At 36.2% G+C, this 20,754-nt stretch overlaps 1 protein-coding gene across 1 annotated transcript; it reads left to right on the top strand.

Moving 5' to 3' along the window:
* The first annotated feature begins 379 nt into the window (after positions 1-379).
* LOC121414032 (organic cation transporter protein-like) lies at positions 380-19,025 on the top strand. Its single transcript, XM_041607072.1, has 11 exons — positions 380-569; positions 2,574-2,849; positions 10,637-10,740; positions 11,126-11,280; positions 12,646-12,814; positions 14,379-14,517; positions 14,873-14,964; positions 15,458-15,666; positions 16,072-16,180; positions 16,545-16,754; positions 18,617-19,025. Exons 1-11 carry the CDS (start codon positions 417-419, stop codon positions 18,708-18,710), a joined length of 1,710 nt encoding a protein of 569 aa, XP_041463006.1. The 5' UTR covers positions 380-416; the 3' UTR covers positions 18,711-19,025.
* Positions 19,026-20,754: the final 1,729 nt, after the last annotated feature.

Below are 20,754 nucleotides of genomic sequence, written 5' to 3'. Positions count from 1 at the left end.
TGCGCTGCAGGTTACTTTAATGTCACTGCCTGTTTTTGTATTTAAAAAAGAATGAAAGAAATCTTATCATATGGGGGACGAAAGTTCACATTGAAACATTCTGAAACCAGATGAATCAAATTTCAGTCGCATTGTGCGAAACAAGTTTTGATAATATTGACCCAGTCGGAACACGCACAATACCAAAGTTCAAGAGAATTAAATGATGTAGGCCAATAACTTGAAGCTCCCAGAAAGACCTAGGGGAAGGAATAGAGCTTACTTCCGTGAAACAACTCATTCGCTCATAAACATAATTTTCATACAATTCTCTCTCGAGAGATGCCAAACTTTTGTCTTTGGATACTGGTGCATGTAGATCATCAAGGGATCTAGTTTAGTTGCATCTCTCCACTTCATTACAAAGTATTTCAATTATGTTTAAACTTGACGACCTTCTACGGGAAGTTGGTGAGTTTGGTCCCTACCAGAGGAGGGTGTTTGCAATCACCAGCACCGTGGTCTTCTTCTCTTCCTATGCGTCGATGATTATTGTTTTCTTTACACCGAACGTTGATCACTGGTGTGAGGTAAGAGAGGGTTTATTTTCTCCTTTTTTTTCAAAACGGGGGTATGTTCCCTTCCGTCATTGCGAACGCATTTTTTTTCACATTACGTTTCCAACATAATCATCGTACGAAATTTCGTACTTAAAAAGAGAGTTTTATAAAAATGTTTGATGATACATAAAGCAAACTAATTTCATTGCTCGAAATGTATGTCATCCTATTTACATTTTGACTGAAATGAAAAGATTATCAAAGGCATAATGAAGGTCTACTCATGCCTTTATTGGCAAGAATATAGAAGAAATTATCAAGGAAGAGGGCCCATGGGAAAATCAAAGGAATTTGGAAGAAAAATACCACGGGGTGAGAGTAAGTTAAGGAAGTAAAACATAATGAATAAATTAACAACAATGACATTTATTGCAAATTTAAATTAAAAAATACGTCAGGATTTCACTTAAGCGAGTATCGGGTATTCTTTTTGGCTCATTCAGGTTATCTTTAATTTTTGTGGAAATAATTGTGCAAGAAAATAAGAAATTTACAACTAAATAATGGAAAAGTCTGTTCTCGCTTTTCTTTGAATATAATCACATCAAATATCGGAGGAGAGTATCGAAATTTGAAGCAAAAATCTGAATACATGCATGTCTGTTAAATATTATCTTAGTTCATTTCCATCCACCTTTGTCAGGTTTTCATAGACATAAGAAACAAAATTGGACCCCCTTCATTAGCATAATTGGACCCCCTTCATTAGCATTAGATCTACTTTGGGCTGTCACTCAGTGACTTAGCGGCCCCGGAAAATACTCCGGTACTGTCACGAATGGCAGTTGCAGAAATAGACCAATCGGTTGGAATGCTTTTTTAATGGTAATTTCTAAATACTTAATGTATGCCCAACAAAATACAATTTATGCACCAACGTAGCAACGAGCCTGGCCCATTGTATAACCTATTGAAAGTAGCTTTTGCTCGCCTTTGGAATAAGGTAGTTTCCTGGCGGAATTATGTCCGCCGTAGTGTAATTCGAAGTGGTATAAACGAAATATGTATTACTTCACAGACCCCCCCCCCCGCCCTTATCTCTCTCATAGTGCTCAGAATATCATTGGCCAACAGACATAGAATAATGCAACAATAACGGCAAAGGTCACCGCTTCCCTCGCAAAAGTGAATTATTATATCTACCATCTTATTTCGACACTGATGTAAGTTGGCAACGCGTAACCCTTGCACTCTATTATTCTGACTGTCTAAACACAATTTTAATTTATCGTTGATTATGCCAACATAAATCAAATTTTATTAAAATGATAACACAAGACCTGCCTTTCCAATTAAAATAGTTTAATGCCGGAGCTTACCTTGAATCTTCGTGATTACGTGTAAAGTGCCCTATTTAACGCAGTATTCAAAGGGCAAGTTCATCCCCAGCAAAAAGATGATTTGAAATAATCATGAAAACGTATAACACTGAAAAAATAATCAAAACTGGATATAAGATAATCTCACTTTATTTTCCAAACAGTAATATGCATAATCATCAATATGCTAATGAGGTAACCGATGGCGTCACCCACAAACTGTTCTTTTTCTTTCTTTTTTTACATACAAATGTTGAACATTTCGGTTTTCTCCACGTGGATATTCGAAACTAAGTTTGATTTCACCGTGACGAAGAGGAATCACCTCGATTGAATCTATTGTGATTTGATGAAGAGTCTCGTTATTGTCAAATGCGCGAAAAGAAATTACATTGTATTTGTTTTTACAATAAATTATGGGCAATTTCATCTACCATGTCTACTTTCTCGCTTGAATATTACTCTGAGGAGAAGGCAACCATGTTAACTGTTCATAAAAAATAAGAAGAATTTTAAAATGTCCAAACTTTCTCATTTTTACATCTAATTTTGGTTAAATGTTGAGCATCATGCTTTATGCTTGTTTGATTTTCGTTTATTTCTGGAAAGTTTTGTGATAAACAGTTCCATTTTTAATCTCGTTCTCTTTCCACAGACTCAAGATGGGTCATTTTTGGAAGCTTGTGAGGGTTCTGGATTAGATCTGCAAGATTGCCAGATTGCCAAGAAGAATGCAAGCATCCCTGCGAACTATACATCAGATGGAAAGCTGATCTACGCACAATGTGAGAAATATAATGTGTCAGGAGTGGGATTCTGGCCTGGGATGGATCCGTCCAATTACAGCACCGAATCACTACCGCACATTATCCCATGTGATCAGGGATGGGTCTATGATACCAGTCAATACAAATCTTCCATAGTGACAGACGTGAGTACTGAAGGGGGAAGTTCACCTTGACAAAAAGTTTATTGTAAAAATATAAGAAAAAAATAATATGAAGTATTGCCGAAGTTTTGAGAAAAATCCATCAAAGAATTTAAGAATTCTTAGAATTTGAGTATTTGATTTGTGACGTCATATGCGAGCAGCATTCCTACACATCACGAATGGTAAGAGATCAAAGAAATGTCATTTTCTCAAAAATTGAAAATGGTTTATGGGGAGACCGGGGTTAGTTGGAACATGGGGTAAGCTGAAACATTGAAATTTTCTTTAAAGCCTGTAAAATAAATTTATGCAATACTGCCCTCAATTTATTGCTATTAATAATACAGCAGTGTTGAATCATTATTGCAATAAATTGAGGGCAGTATTGCATAAATTTATTTTACAGGCATTTAAGAAAAGTACTTTGTTTCAACTTACCCCATGTTCCAACTAACCCCGGTCTCCCCTACTGTACCTTTTGTATATCAACAGACAAATCATATCACACCCGATCACGAAAAGAAAACAGGCATAAACCATCAGGAACCATTAAAAATCTGAAATTCGTGCATTATATAATACATGACATATGGGCAGCTGCTCATTTATGACGTCACAAATCCAAAATTTAGAATTCTAATAATTTTCTAAATCTTGTACGGATTTCCTTCAAATCTTCAATATTTTGTTGTTGTTATTTCTGTTTTTAACAAACTTTTCTTCTTTTCTTCAGGATGAACTTCCTCTTTAACACTACTACAAATTGCTATGGTTGATAAGCAACTGCCATGACTGTCAAAAGCTAGTATTCCTAGACATTGTCTCTGTTTCTCTCACATTTATCAAAAGGCCCCGAAAAAGTCTAAGTCTCGTTGAAATTTTGTAATAATTCGATGATACGGATAATTCCGAATAATGACTGTTCCAATAAAATAAAGCCAGCGTAATTACATGCTATTGCTGTACATTGCGTATCAAAAAAAAGTTTACACTTTGAAAAAGCCCTGGGGATTACAAAATATACAACATATGGGTAATTTTTTCACATATAATCTTGGGTTTGGGTCTCACCTATCCAATGAAAATAAAAGTTTTGTCAGAATGTTACACTTGAGTGAGCACTGTCCATTTCTGTAAAGCTCGCAGAAATTTGTTTGCGCAGAAATGCTCGTTTTCATGCTGTGTCAAGGGGAAAGGGCGAAATCAAACTTACACTGCGAAAGATTTATCATACATTTTCCTTGCACTTTTAGTCAATTGAAATAAAACGGATACATTCAAGCATTTTGTAACGATTTTGCCACCCAAATTGAAATTTCAACACTTAGTAAGCGCAACCTTTACCCTATTTGTGCCAGCAGGTTCTGAGGACATAACTTAATCTAAAAAAAAGTTTATATCAGACATCTCCAGCATTTTTTCACTAAGTTTTTATCATTTAAAGTGGGTTTACATTTCATTTTTCATTTAATAATTGTTTCTCCACACTTTTCCCCCAAGCTTAGCAATGATTAACAAAATGAAAATCAAGCTTAAGCCATTCCATGTAAATCACAGCTCAGTGTAAAGCAAATATCGTCACGATGGCCTCGGTGTGTGGGGGAGTGGGATGGGGCGAAATGCACTCTTCGAAGTGTTTTGGGCAAAGGAAACAAGTCAAACAAAGTAGAAGATATTTTCAAATCAATTTTACTAGCTGAATTCCATGAGTTCTTCATGATTAAGGTCTACTTTTATTTCCATAACTATTTCAAAGTTCTGCGCAAATCATTTTTCACTAACTTTTCAAAAGTAAGTGTTGCTCACTCAAGCGGAAATATTTTTCGACAGCTATATCGTCATTTGCATAAATGGATCTGTACCAATGTTAAAATGAAAAAAAAAATCTTCAGGATATTTCAAATATATGATTTTACAGGATTTTTTTCAAAGTGCAAACTTTTTTTGATACGCACTGTATAGCACTTAGAGACTTCTGATAAAGAAAGTGTTTAGCGATATAAGCAATTATAATCATGATTAATATAACTAATGACGTATATAATGATAATAGGTCCTAGTGCGTGTTTTGGCCCAAATATTTCAGGCGCCAAATCCCTTCAGATTCGATGTTAAATGTTTCCCCGAAATACACTAATATTGATACATAAACATGATAAAAGTGTAACTTCTCTGACACGAACGCTCATGCATGACCCAAGGAGTAGGAATAAGTATTTACTGCTCTATAAATTGTATGGCTATAAATATTTTTAAGGGCACTTGTTTTATGTATCATATTCTGCTTCCGTTTCAAGGAGAACAAAATTATGAAAATGGGACTCATAACGGTTTACATGCGATAATATTCTATTGGTAAGCAAATTGTAGGGTGTACGTAAAATAAATGAAGACTAACAGTCAAACACCTTAAAAGGCGATAAAACGCACAATTTTTATGGTACGACCCTCTCATTAAATTCTTTTTAAACTTCCTGTTGATCCAAAACCTTTTGTTGAAATATTATCGCACGGAAACTGTCTGATTCAGCAGTTTTCTCGCAGGAGAATTAAATGCACGTATTATCATAATGATTAGATTTTTATTAGTCTTTATGGCATACTTACACGTTAAATAGCCAGTAAATCATACATAATCACAGGTTGCTTTGTATGGATAGAGATATTCGGTTGTTTCTCAAGGAACCTTGTTCCAGAGCACCCCGAAATAATGAAATTTAATACGTCATATATTTGGTGACACGACACTGGCTCCTGCAACTATCGCTCCGGGCATTATTTCGTCCAAGATATAGTGTTAGGGTTAGGACTGTAATAGGGTTTATTTTAGGTGTCGAGTTAGGTTTATTGTAGGGTATAGTGTTAAATGCAGGGTTGAGGTTGGCGATTCCATTAGTGTTTGGAATTTACAGCGGATCAGTTGTCACCGGAGCAAATGTCTTGGACCCACAATTTTGCCCAGTCCAATATATGATGCCATATGATCCATGGGTGTTTATTTTCATAGGTATACTCATGAGTAACTTAACAATATTAACGTGTAAATCATCATGATCATCAAAAGGTGACAGTAAATGTATCGAAAATGCCCGTCAAAATGACAATGATCAGCTGGTAGGTCTTTCCTTAAAGGACAAGTCCACCCAACAAAAACTTGATTTGAATAAAACGAGAAAAATTCAAAAAGCATAACAGTAAAATTTCATCAAAATCGGATGTAAAATCAGAAAAGTTATGGCATTTTAAAGTTTCGCTTCATTTTACAAAACAGTTATATGCACATTTCGGTCGGTATGCAAATGAGGAACCGATGACATCACTCACTATTTCTTTTGTATTTTATTATATGAAATATGTTTATTTTCTCGTCATTGTTATGTGAAATGAAGTTTCTTTCCTCCCTGAACACGTGAAATTCCATTATTTTAACATTTTGTACTTCAGGCAAGGAGGTCCTAATCGTCAAATTCGTAAAAATTGAAATATTGTATAATTTAAACAATAAAAAAACAAAAGAAATAGTGAGTGAGTGACATCATCGACTCTCTCATTTGGATGTAACTGGCTCGTTGATCAGTGTAGTAAAATCACGCGAAATCGTCATTACGCAAACATGTAATAAAATGAGGTCACCACAGTGAATCGATAACAGCGAGAGCGCTGCACATTGCCAGCGGTTCACGGAGATTTCCACGCAAAACCTATGAGAAACGAGCGAGAGCGAACGATTCCACGAGCTCTTCCCCTTCTTTCCCTTCCCGGCGATTTGTCCCAAAACAAAAGGATTTCTGCAAAGTACGATACTTTGTTTTTCAACTTTATTAGCATTCGATCTATCCGCGCCGATTTTTTTTTTACCGTGGCATTTTGTTATAAATTACCAAAAGAACCTGTACATCAGTTTTGCCGAGCTGAATAAAACGACTGATAGGCGTTTATGACAGCCGTCATTCACGTAAACTTTTGTATCCGATATGTAAACTTTCATTCTACACTTAGTGTATATTGATCAATATGCACACAACGTCGTACTTGAAGGTTCGTTATAGTATTAATATTCATAGGTGATAGCAACGGGGAACATAAGATTGACATGTACAATAAAAACCAGTAAAAACTATTTAAAAATGATGAGTCCTTGATGCAGTTCACCGACACAGTGAAGGATCAGGATCGTCAATTACAAAACAGATGAACATGATGAAATTATAAAACTTACATGACTTGTCCAATATCGCATGAATCATTAATATCCCTTATTTTTCCTTTGGCTTATGACTGTTAAGTGCAGAAAAGGGGGAAACGGTGAATAATTTGGTACTGGCTGTATGGTCCCGTGGTCAGTAAGCGTGCATGTTTGTAGGCCTACATTCACAATGATCACGTCGATGGTCAGAGAACAATTTCCCTCATTCATCTCAATCCTCTCTTATCATGCTTATCATTACATGTATCATGTGTATACCAGGGAGATGGGGTTTGGTGTGTGCATTAACGTGTGCATACAAGGAAAGATAGCCGAGGTATAGGCCTTCGTTTGTGTGTAAGTTCATTGGGCATGTTGGGTCGTCTCTTCGGTCAAGAGCATGGGTGCTGTGTGCATCATTGCACGGTGCAAGCTTGTGTGTCAAATACGCGCGAAACGACTAATAACAGGCTACAAAAATCACTCGACCATGCTGCCGCTATGCGAATTCGGTGTGCGAAGATTACGTAACTTTCACCGAAATTAACGCTACACCGTAATGACGATTTCTCGTTATTTTACTACACTGTTGATATAACTATTTTGTTAAAAATAAGCGAAACCTTGAAATGTCATATTTTTCTTATTTTACATCAGATTTTGATGAAACTTTCAGCATTGTGCATTTTTCTCTATTGATTCAAATCAACATTTTTCTGAAGTGGCCATGACCTTTAAAATTTGTGAACCGGAAAGACAGTTTGGTATTAAGTTTCAGTTGTTAAAGGGACGGTCCAGGCTGGAAATAATTATATAATAATAATTAGAGTATGCTGAAAATTTGATCAAAATCGGAAAACAAAGTTATTGAATTTTAAAGATTTGCATTATTCCGGTGAAACAGTTCTGGGCATTTCTTTATGAATATTCATTAGGTGGGCTGATGATGCCATATCCCCACATGTTCTTTTGTATTTTATTACAGGAAATTAGGTTTATTCAAAAAAATTCTACCAAGATCTAAAACAACAGGATTGACAACTGATTAAGTGCATTAGTTATTGTTTATTGCCGCAATTTATTTCATCATAATGGGGACACATCATTTACACATGTATGAAAAATGAAACATTTATGATTTCATGTAATAACATATGAAAAGGGAAAGTGGGGATGTGACATCATCAGCCCACCTAATGAATATTCATGACGATGTGCACATACATGTAACTGTTTTCAAAAAATATTATTAGATTTTAAAACTCAATAACTTCATTATTTGTTATCAGATTTGGATGAAATTTTCCGCACTTTGCTCTGTGAATTTTACTCTATTTTTTAGATATAAATATTTTCAGCCCAGACCATAAAAAATTGAAATATGTCGTTTGACCAGAGTCCAAGGCGACTCTGATGTTTTGATTCTCCAATTTTCGACAAAGACATACTTGAAGTGTTTTGTCATGAAAGGCAGGTGCCAGGTAAAAAATGACAGAGGTAATAATGGCAAAGGTAAAAATGGAAGAGGTCAAAATGGCAGAAGTAATAATGGCAGAGGTCAAAATGGCAGAGGTAATACTGGCAGTGGCAAAAATGGCAGAGGTCAAAATGGCATAGGTAAAAATGGCAGAGGTAAAAATGGCAGAGGTAATAATGGCAGAGGTAAAAATGGCAGAAGTAAAAATGGCAGAGGTAAAAATGACGGAGGTAAAAGTCATGGCATCCTAGATCAGCAAGGAAAAGATAGAGCCTTTGCAGTTAATATCAGTCATAATTATTGACCTTGAATGACTCCTATCGACAAAAAGAGTATTAGAAACTGATGAGATATTATTTGGATTTAAAAAAAAATAATTTTAGGTCTATACTTTATCCTCGATATGATTAAACTCAAACATTTTCATGTCAAAATTATTCCAATTAGTAAGTGATGAAAGGATTTATCTTGACTAGTTTGTATAGTAGAACAGCACTTCATGACAAACGAGTTTTAATGTAAACACCAATATGCGCTACCATTAACACACTGAAATAGACGAGTTCGGGATTTCTTTCAACCACTTGCATAACTTGGATAACAGAAAAATAACGAAACGTTCTGTAATAAAAGTAACTTTTTCATATTTCAACATCATAATGGATAGAAAAGATATTGATATGATACATTTATAGTTTAATGTAAATGATATAGTAACAGCAACTAGTGTTAATTTTTTTTCAGTGTAATACCTCATTGCAGCTAGTCCAAGTGGATATCAGGTTCATTAACTAGTTTCTGTGGTAACGGTTACCGCATGAATTTTGAAATGTGTAGCGAATCAGGGATTTAAATTTGTAGGTGTTTCTTAGGTACCATCCTATCGACCTGTTTTGAAGGGGAAATTCGCCCTGAAAAATGGTTTACTGTGAAAATAGCAGAAAAAATAGATTGGTGAAGGTTTGCTGAAAACCCATCAAAGATGAAGAAATTTATTAGAAGTTTGAGTTTTTGATCTGTGACGTCATATACTCGTTACTACCCCGTATTTTATGCACAAAATATCTACTTCAAACTTTTTTAATCAGTGGTTCATGATTGCTAATAAAAAAAACTTTCAGGAGCAGATGTGGAATTATTTGTATGTCAATAAACTTAAAGTACAATCAAAACCATTTTATTATTTTAAAATGACATTTCATTGATATTTTTATTACACCATTTATGGGAGAAACTGCGCGCTAATGACGTCCCTGTTAACGTAAAATTTTAGTAGCTTTTTAAATCTTGCCATTTTTTTACTCTGCCATTTTTAGGTCTGCTATTTTTACCTTTGCCATTTTTACCTCTGCCATTTTTACACCGAGCCGGAAGGCATTTGGCAATACATTTTCTATGTGTTTGAGTCCATCGTTCGTCATGGAAGAGAAAACTTCCCAATTTCGTGAATGTACAACTTTAAAACATATTGGGTAAACGTCTTCCATGTGGGTAATTATGTGTCAAACCGACATCGAGCATTGGGGGGATTTTTATTCATCCACTGTGATGAAAATTTTGCCCACTCTAAAGTAATTGCTGCCTATTTTTTAATCTGACTGGACAATATTCTTCCCGCATTGGGTAAAATACTTGCCCAAATTGGATGGACACATAAATACCCTCGTGCACTGTAAACAATATTGGGCAAACTTTTAACCAGCATGATGGTAATTATGATAACCCTATAATACAGAGACACGGACATCTTTGATTTAGGCTTAAGTGCATGAAAGGAAGCAATTATTCGAAATCGGCGACAATCAGTTGAATTTGAGAAGGAATTAGTGTTTTTCATTCAGCTACAGTTTTGAGGAATTTTTCAACTAAAATAACACATCGCTTTTGTTGTTCTGCAACAATCAGTTTATGTTTCATCTTCGCCTCTTTTTTGTCATAACTTACAAAAAAGGGAAAATTTCTGGAGAGGATTAGAAGGGAGAATACAAAAAACACTGCTGAAAGTGCATCTAATTTGGTTAAAGAATAACGGCAACTTTCATGTTAAAGTAAAGAAAAAAATATTTCTTTAAAGAAACTCCCACGCTCAGTTCCATGAAACATTTATTTTGTTTTCCTCCTTAGTTTAACCTGGTTTGTGGAAAGGAAGATCTTACCCAAGTATCCCAGTCAGTGTTCTTTGGTGGATACCTAGTTGGATCCCTAGTGTTCGGATCTTTGGCTGATGTGTGAGTATGTTTCGCAAGTGTGAGTGGCGATTTCCTACCATAAAAGTTTTCAGAGTATTCGGGCGTTTATCTTTCAAAACTGCATGACATTTAAGTTTCTTGGTTGACCGATTCAAAAGGGGAATCTTTCATTTCAAATTTTCAATCGATTTTGTGGGCGTGTCCAAAGCCATCGGTTCTACTTAAAGTCATCATAACTGCCAGGTGCTGAAAATTTGGATAAATGATTATTTAAGATTTGTCAAAACAATATTCGTTCTAATTTTGGCATTTAGCAGAAAAGACCAGGCCAAACTCGGTTTCCGTTTGTAAAAGGTGCAGCTCGTCCAAACGTTCAAGTGTGGCTTTTACGTGCATTAAAGTTTCCTCTTATCTACCTTGATAGGATAGGACGATGGTGGTCTTTGATGATCTGTTTGATCATACGGCTCATCACCGGGTTAGCCCTTGCCTTCTCTCCATCATGGTGGGTCTTTACTACCATTCGATTCATCCAAGGATGCGCTGCCGTAGCTACTTACATTATCGCTTTCGTCTTAGGTAGGGCATTAAAAAGTGCACACATAATTCCCAGGAATGCACATAGTATTTTCATCCATTGTAGGACAAAAGTACTTGCAGATAAGGAGAGATGGTAATTTTTAGCATGGCTCCTATCTGGATTGCCCCTGATGATTAGGAAAAGATCCGCTTTGGGTTTTTTTTTTACCGTTAAACACATATGTCGCAGTCACACTAAAGAACGTACCCCAGATCCAATAAAAGGTTTAGTGTTATCCAATGCCATACCGGCTGTCAAGTTGGAGTTGTTTTCGTATGGTGGGACTGTACAATAAACGATAAAATTGCATCGGGGCCATTTCAAAAAGCTGTTCGTAAGATAAGAGCGACTTTAAGAAAAGCTGGTAAACCTTTCTTACGCGCTAAACAATCGCCAATGAATATACCATTTGCCACGAGAAAGGATCACCAGTCGTTCTTAAAGTCGCTCTTAACTTACGAACATTTTTATGAAACACACACCAGGGCTTCTGGAACGAGCATAATGCTAATTCATCAACAAGTGTAGATTTATGAAAGTTTTCATCCAAATCCATCATGCCCGAGGATTTTATGTCTGCCTCAAGTAGTAGTATCATTATGATTGTGTATAAACCCAAATCGAACACAAACTTCCACACGATGGCCCGTAATCTCAAGTCGGGTTTAACTTAGACCGTGGTCTAAATCTATGCTAAAATTATGGGAAGCCAAGAGTGTCGAAATTTTTGTTAAGTTTTATGTTTCTTATGTTTACTGTGCTCTTTCCTGATGCATCGATGGTGAAGACAAACATTTATTTATACTCCCTAGACAATTATAAATGATCTGAGAGCAAAATGAGCTGAAATGTGAAATCTCTACTGTTAGTGATTTATGTAATAATTTGCTATTCATATTTAAACCACAAATTTAAACCTGAGTTTAAGTTAAACCTGACATCAGAATATGGGCCACTAGCTTTAAACGCACACACACACACGTGCACACCCCTCTTCTCTTTTCGCTTTTCTCCCTCTCCACACACACACACACACGCACCTCAGCATACACATTCTCACATACACTACACCCCACCTCTACACTCACACCGGAATCCTCATCAAAGCATTTTAACACTGTTTATTAAAGGTGAATCAGATTCCTATGTCTTTGGACGTGTTAGAAAATAATTGCTTTTCATTTTTAATCATTTTTATATCCAGTGAAATTTCCGTAATATGTTTTCCAGTTGTACTTGAAAATCTCATTTAATCTTAAAAAAAAAACTTTACCATTGTATTTGAAATAAAAATAATCACCGACACCACAATGAAGTACTGATCTTAAACTAAACATTTTTTTTCTGTGCCGGTCAATTTTCAGTTAATGAATATGCAGGTCCATCCAGACGGTATATCACCGGACTGCTGTTTGGTGTCCCTTTTGCCACGGGGTATGTATCCCTAGCTCTGGTTGCCTACTTCATTCGCTACTGGAAGACTCTAGAGATCGTTGCTACAGTCCCTATCATCGTCCTCATCGTGATAATGATGTAAGAAACCAATTATATCAAATACACTATATTTGTTTTCTAACTTTAGAAGACATGGAATGATTTAGGCCCGTATTCTGAAGTCGGGTTTAACTTAAACTCAGGTTTAAAGTTGTGGTTTAAGTATGGCGAGCCAATTGTTACATAAATCACTAACAGTAGAGGTATCATACTTCAGCTCATTTGGCTCTCAACTCAGTCACAATTATCTAGGAAGTATAAAAAGATTATTGGCTTCACCATCGATGAATCAAGAAAGAGCACAGTAAACAGAAGAAACAAACAACTTAATAACAAATTGGATACTTTTGGCTTTCCATACTTAAACCACAACTTTAAACCTGAGTTTAACTTAAACCCGACATCAGAATACGGGCCATTGTGTTTAACATGCTTGAGAGTGACTGTATGTTGTGGGTTTCTCAAAATCTGTATTTAGGATGTGTAATTGATTGTAAGCGACAGTTTAATATCTACATTAGATTTGTCCCTTAGTACGATTCAATTTTATTTTAAGTGACGTGGCAAGGTAATATATTTTCAAGAATACAATTTTTGTCGACGTTAAATTTGATTTCTTGATACTGTCGATTTATTCCTGTTCCATTATACTTCAGACACAATTGCTCTTCGGCGGCCGTTAAGCAAGTCGAAAACAGCAGTTTTAACATTTTTGTACCAGCTCGATAAAAGTGAATAAAACTGCTGTTTTCGACTCGCCGTACGGTCGCCGTTTAGCTAACGAGACTGAGGTATTAATGCAACCAAAGGATTGAATTTCTAAGTTTTATGGAGGGATTCATGATTTTAAAAATAAAGCAATTCAAGTTAAAAGACCAGTTTGTGTAAATTCGATACTTGTTAAGATGTAAAAATATATTATATACATACCATTATCACTAAGAAAAATCTCTCTACGAGAATAATATGAGAACAATAAGCGTAATTTTGGTCATCTATTCGCTATATATTTCTGTTCTATGAATGACTTCTCCCTAAATGCAAAGGACCTAAACTGGTCCCTAATCTCACTCCTCTCAGAGATGAAAGACCAGTCCTGACGGAATAGGATTTCACTCTTTCAAGAGTGAATTTTTACCATTCTTGAAGTGAATGTGTGTGTCTCTTTTACACTTTTCACTGAAAAAAATAAAATAGAAAAACTTAATAACTTAATAATAAGGATTTAAATCTCATACCTTCAGGACTGGTTAATAATAATAATAATATTTATATAGCGCCATCTATCTAGAAATATTCTATTCCGAGGCGCATTGTTTATTATCATTATTACCCCGGCTTTAGCTCGAGCTGCCTTTCAGCGCTCAGTGCATTCAAGGAATTAATCCTGCCGGGTACCCATTCGCCTCACCTGGGTTGAGTGCAGCACATGTAGATACATTTCTTGCTGAAGGAAATAACGCCATGGCTGGGATTCGAACCCACGACCCTCTGTTTCAAAGTCAGAAGACTAATCCACTGGGCCACAACGCTCACTCTGAAATGATTGTGAAAAGGGACCAGATTAGCTCCTTTGCATAGAGAGTTCGTATTTCTTTGGTAGGTTCCTCCCCGAGTCGGTGAGGTGGCAAATATCTAAAGGTAGATTTGACCAAGCGGAAAAGACACTTGTAAAACTAGCAGAAGCTAACAAGAAGACCCTGCCATCGCCGATTTTTACCGAAGAGTTCAAGAAGGAAAGGGTAAGATCGAACCTATATAGGGCCTTGATTCTAAAGGTTTGAATTATATAGGCCTAATCATGAAAACCTGTACTCAATTCCCAGAAGGGCTGGCTCTCAACATTGGCATTGGTGACGATAGCTTACAACCGTAGCTTAATATGCCGAAGCCAATTACAAATTGTATAGATCTGTTTACATGTATATCAATGATGGCATAGTCCGACATATGCACTGTATTTTTCACATAAAAAGAAAGCATCTATGATGTTTTAATGGATACTGTCGTCTTTTAATTTTCCATTACAAATGCACATTACCCATAGATATTAATTTGATACCAACCACAATTATGGTTGTATTTGATTTTATATAGATATTAGAGGATGCAAGGCATCAAGTATCAGCTCTGGATCTCTTCAGAACCCCGAAAATGCGGCTACGAACCATCAATCTCATTTTCAACTGGTTTGTATCTTAGCGGAATGAATTTTCATTTTAAAAAGTGTAAATAACAATTTACTTAACATCGCAATAAAAGATTAGCTAGCTTTGAAGTTTCGGAAACAGGTTATATGCATGCTCATGACAGACCATAACAAAAACAGGAATGTCGATTTATACAAACCGAGCTTTTTTAATCATGACATTAAAGGCTGTCTTCTGGTACATGTTTTATGACCAATTCCTAAAGGTTATATCAATACCCAAATCAAACGCATTTTGTTTCTTAAAAAAAAATAAAATAAAATCTCAAAATATACGAATAAAACATGCGAAAGGAACAGATTGTTCAATTCATGATTCAAAAGCCTTTTACATACATCTGGGGATGAAAATTACATTGCCTCTTCCCCTCCTTTCGAGATAACACTTTTTACAATTTTTTTGGTAAAGTTTTATTAGCTTACCCGTGGCCTATACTACTTCACCGTTTCTCTAATTTCTATTCTTGTTTCAGGATGGTTAACGCAGTCGTATACCATGGAGTGTCTCTGAATACCTCAAACCTTGGTGTCAATGACTACGTAGCCTTCGCTGTGGCCGGAGCCGTTGAGATCCCATCCTACATTTTAGCATCCTTTTTGATCGAGTTCATAGGAAGGCCCCGGTGTTTGTGTGGATTGCTCCTACTTAGTGGAGCATCGCTGCTCTCTACAGCCGTAGTTCGTAAGTTATCGGGTATCAATTAAGTAAAGGTATTTGAAAAATAACAATTTTTTAAATCCACAACGTTTTTCGCCTGGATATTTTCAGCCCCTGGAACGGCGCTGACAGTCGTTGCAATATGATTGGCAAATTTGGAATATTTGCAGCCCATTTTGCTCAAAAAAATTTGTTTGCAGCAACAGAGGTGATAGTTCTATCTGGCAACCTACATAAAAGCTCCCATAAAATCCTAAAAAAGAACCGATGTTCCATTTCATTTTACTTATCTACAGCAGTTAGAGTACATAGTTTTTTATATCCCCTTATATACTCGGCTCATGCTACAACGCTACCACACCAAGCAAAGACATTTAAAAGCGCAGTATCATTTGGAATACACCATTTTTTTCCTCTTTATATTTTCAGCCCCTGGACCGGCACTGACAGTCGTTGCTATGATAGGCAAGTTTGGAATATCTGCCGCCTTTGGGGTTCTCTATCTCTACTCTACTGAACTCTACCCAACATCGATCAGGTAATCGATGTCGGCTGTAAAATTTCAGACCATTATTCCCATGTCATAAAAAAGACAAAAGAATCATTCACGGCGTTGAACATTGCGATTAGTCATACATAAATGATTATGAATAAATGCGATATGTATATTATCACAGCTTAATCAAATTGTGAGTGAAGCGTAATACTCATCACGTACCATCACCTGTCATATTGCATCATGGACTTAGGTACAAGGGTTCCAATCATATTCATATTTCATTTCTTGGCAAAATGAATAAAATCAACGAAAAGTATCAGAAATTTTCAGGGGAATTGAAGATAACAAGGAATAACTTAAGAGATACATTGGTTGATAGTTTTACGTTTGATTTTTTCGTTAGGAGTGCTGCAGTGGGTTTATTTTCAACGTCGTCACGCGTAGCAGGGATCATTTCCCCCCTCATCCTCACGCTCTCCAAGTATTGGAATCCCCTTCCTATGGTGATCTACGGAGCAGCAGGTGTAGCCGTCGGATTATCAACCCTCCTCCTTCCTGAAACTCGGGGGATGAAACTACCAGACACATTGGAAGAGGGGGAAAACTTTGAAATGTAAGTGTATTATGACAGGGGGAATTTCCCTGTAATTATGATTATGAACTACTGAGCTTTACAAAGTATAGATATGGACTGCTATGTCCATTCTTTCTATAGACTCATGGGGACCGCAACGCGACTATGCACGATGGCTTTGCCCGAGGACATGGTCTGGCCGGTAATGTACCTGCGAGGCAAAAAAAAATCCACATCCCGAATATCAAAGCAGTCCATATACATGTATGTTTTATGAACCGAATCTATAATAAGTATAATTCTCTAAAATAGTCAAGATCTAGATTCAGAGTCTAACATTTCTAGGCCATAAAACAAGTGAGGGCTAACGTTAGGTTTTGAAAATCAAACCAGTCCATTTATATCCCGATATTATAATAAGTATAACTTCTTCAAGTGTCTACATCTATAAACGTCAGATCTGAGATTGAGTGGAAGAGCTAGCACTAGATCTAAACAAGTTTGGTATACATCTAAATCTAACATTAGTCAAAGCATCCCCTAACAAACTTCTAACGTTAACGTTAAATCCGAGTTAGATCTAGCCGAACTCACCTTTTGCAAGCATTACGGCATGAACAACATCAACATGGCCTGATGATTGACACATCCGTCACGACTCATTTCCGTTCCCGATTCTGTTAAATAACATCTATGTTTTAGGAATACTCAATAAAATGTTGCGGATAGCACAAGCAGAGGCCAATAATCCGTATCGTTTCATCGATATGTTATATCCGTTGCGTGCAAATGCGCGAGTTGTCAAAAATTATCCATTAAATCGCGCTCATATTTATGGTATCTGCAATCTTCCCCCCCCCCCCCACAGAAGGCAAGATTTTCCACGCAATTAAATGGGGATCTCAGCCAAATTAACTATGCCTGTTGTCAAAGGGCGGTCAGGGGGGAACGGGCAGAAATCTTGAGAACTATGCGAGTTGCCCAACTTTTGACCAATCCGAAGAACGGACTATTCGACATTCTTAAAGAGAGTTTTATAATGGCCACATTTGACTCGTGGCTTTGTAGCTATGGAGCAGCAAGTCGATTTTCATGTCTCCGTAATTCATATATACATGAAATATTCATAATTCCAAAACCTAATACTGATGATTTTTCTTGATTACATGAACCTCAACACAGCAATGAATGAAATTTGCATTGATTTTCTCGTGACCTGGTGCTGAAGACCTTCAGTATTCAAAAGGATGTCATTCCACCAAATATGACATTAATGATCAAGTTGCCAACAGCGCTGTTATCAAAATTTACAAAACTTTGGAGATTTTCTATATTTTTGTTCCTTCTCTGTCCTCTGAATAGAGGTAGGCTATATATCGGGATTTGTTTATGACAAGAGCCGATTTTAAGTGAGTTTGTAATGTTGAGTGTATTCCTATCTATCACCCTATTTTGTTTCATCAATATATTTCAACTGATTTTTTATCCTCGAACGGAGATATTGTTCCATACATGATTTGTCTTAAGAGTAATAGAAGTGGGAGCAGCAGCATAAGTAGTAACCATTGTAACAGTGGAGGTAATGAGGTTGGTAAGAGTGGTGATGGTGTTGGTGGTGGTGGTGGTAGTGGTTGTAGTGGTAGTATCTGATAACCATTATTGTCATCATCATGATGATGATTATTATTATTTCTACTTTTATCAATCCTGTTAATAGAAGTAATAGCAGTAGAGGTAGTAATAGTAGTAGTAGTAGTAGCAGTTAGTAATAGTATTAATATAATTATCATTATCATCACCATCATCACCAGCGCCTTCTTAATTACAGTTTTCATACTCATACACATCATTTGCATAATCATCATTATTCATAGTGTTTTTATCTTTTTTTTTCTTTAAAGGAAACGAGAAGAAGGCGCCATGGAAGATGTTTCGTCCAAACCAGAGTATTTTCCAGTAAGATTGTCTGAAGATGAGAGGGAAAACGTAGTTTGAGTTTGACGAAAAGTTCTTGGTTGTATTATTTTATCTTGTTCCATATACACATATCGTAATTCGTAAACACAATTTCTTTTTTTTTTTGGTTAAGATACAGATATTTTGATATCTGCATTTCGAAATCTAAAATTCAACAAACACTGCAGTTACAGTAGCTCGCATGCTCCAAGAACAAATAATTTATGGTATATCAGATGTTTTCCTACACGACAGGATGAGTTCATAAATCCTTTTCGATGCATGTAAATGGAAAGGAGAATAAACGATGAGAAGAAAATCGTGAACAGAATGAAAACAGTGTATATTATTCGTTTTTTCATATCTCGTAGGGGTGGGTGTGTATGTTTGTTTATGCTCGATTAGGTCTTGTTCGAGTAGGTGTGAAACAATTGTAAATTACCCCAATATACACCAACCCCACCAACACTTTTCCATATCTTTATCTTTGTTTATTAGATCTCAATAAAACGATTTAAAGATAGTAATTGCAATATCATATACCCTTTTTACACAGGATTTTCTTAGCCCCGGACTATCGCTAACCCCGTACTATTTTTTTTTCCTTTTCACACATGCCAAATTGTTATTGCTTACCCCGGATAAGGAATGCTTGCTTTTCACACACGAAATTCGCTAACCCCGGACTAGTGGTTTTTGTCGATCATTCGTAGTACAAGTACTTCAATCGTACACTTTTTACACACGCTAAAATTTCCTTAACCCCGTACTATAGGTGGGGCTAAATTGCCATTTAGCCCCGCAAATAGTACGGGGTTAAGCTTAGCCCACTTTCGTTTTACACTAGCGATCTTAACCCCGTACTATCGCTCTTAGCACCGCAATTGCTGGAATAACCCTGCTTTTTTGCAGGGCCAAATAATCCCGTACTAAAGTTAAGGTTAGCCCACTTTGCAAAAATTCTGTGTAAAAAGAAAGTGGGCTAAGCTTAACCCCGTACTATAGGTGGGGCTAAATGGCAATTTAGCCCCACCTATAGTACGGAGTTAAGGAAATTTTAGCCTGTGTAAAAAGGGTAACAATGTAACATAGTTGATCTTCATGCAGTTATATACAGCCGGATAGAGTCACCACCATTATAGACCAATGTATACAGTGCGTATAAAAAAAATATACACTTAGAAATAACCCTAATTCATTATGCACATGTATTTGTAATAACCTGAAGCTTTTTCCATATTTCATCATTGTTACGGATCTCTTAAACAAATGACAATATGACTGTTGAGGGAGCATCGCTTACTTGAAAAATTCATGATAATGATCTGAGCAGAAATAGAAAATTGTTGTTCGCATGAAAGAAGACGTTAATCATGAAGAACATATGGATTTTGGTAGATATCTAGAAAGATATTTAAAAGTGCCATTGCGCCCCCCCCCACACACACACACAGGCCATCGTGATGATATCTGGTTTACACGGAGCTGTGATTGACATGAAATGGGTTAGGTTTGATTTTCCTTCTGCTTCTCACAGTCAAGCTCGGGAAAAGTGTCGAGGAACATGTCTTAAATGCAGTATAAAATGTATACAATCTTTCAAAGGGGATGCTACGGTTTGAAAATATTTATATCTAGATATGAAAAAAAAATCACAAAGCAAAATGCTGTAAATTTCATCAACATCTGATGACAAAGAGCGAAGTTATTGAATTTCAGATTTAAGCAATATATTGTGAAAGCGGTTATATGCACGTCGTCATGAATATTCCTTGGATGGATTGATGATGTCAAATCTCGACTTTCCTTTTTCTTTTATATTACCTGAAATCCTTATGTTTATTTTTTTTTAGTATATGTGTGAATGCTATGTGTCCTTTGTATGAAATAAGTTGCAGCAATGAATATCTAATGCACTAAATCGGTTCTAATATTTGTTGGTTCTTGGAGGAAAAATAATAAATCTATTTTCATATAATAAAATACAATATTAGATAGCCAAGACAGATAGCCAAGCGCGATTGGTCCATAGCGCGTCACGTGATATGATCGAAATCAATGTATTTTCCAAGCCGGTCAACCT

The sequence above is a fragment of the Lytechinus variegatus genome, chromosome 4 (assembly GCF_018143015.1).
Source record: "Lytechinus variegatus isolate NC3 chromosome 4, Lvar_3.0, whole genome shotgun sequence".
Lineage (NCBI taxonomy): Eukaryota > Metazoa > Echinodermata > Echinoidea > Temnopleuroida > Toxopneustidae > Lytechinus > Lytechinus variegatus.
Note: the sequence above shows the minus strand (reverse complement) of the source record. Positions and strands in the feature narration are given on the sequence as shown.

Coding starts and splice junctions, on each gene's coding strand:
- LOC121414032 (XM_041607072.1), top strand. CDS start 417: ATGTTTAAACTTGACGACCTTCTACGGGAAGTTGGTGAGTTTGGTCCC. Junction 14,965..15,457: donor ATCAATCTCATTTTCAACTG/GTTTGTATCTTA, acceptor TTCTTGTTTCAG/GATGGTTAACGCAGTCGTAT. Junction 16,755..18,616: donor GAGGGGGAAAACTTTGAAAT/GTAAGTGTATTA, acceptor TTTTCTTTAAAG/GAAACGAGAAGAAGGCGCCA.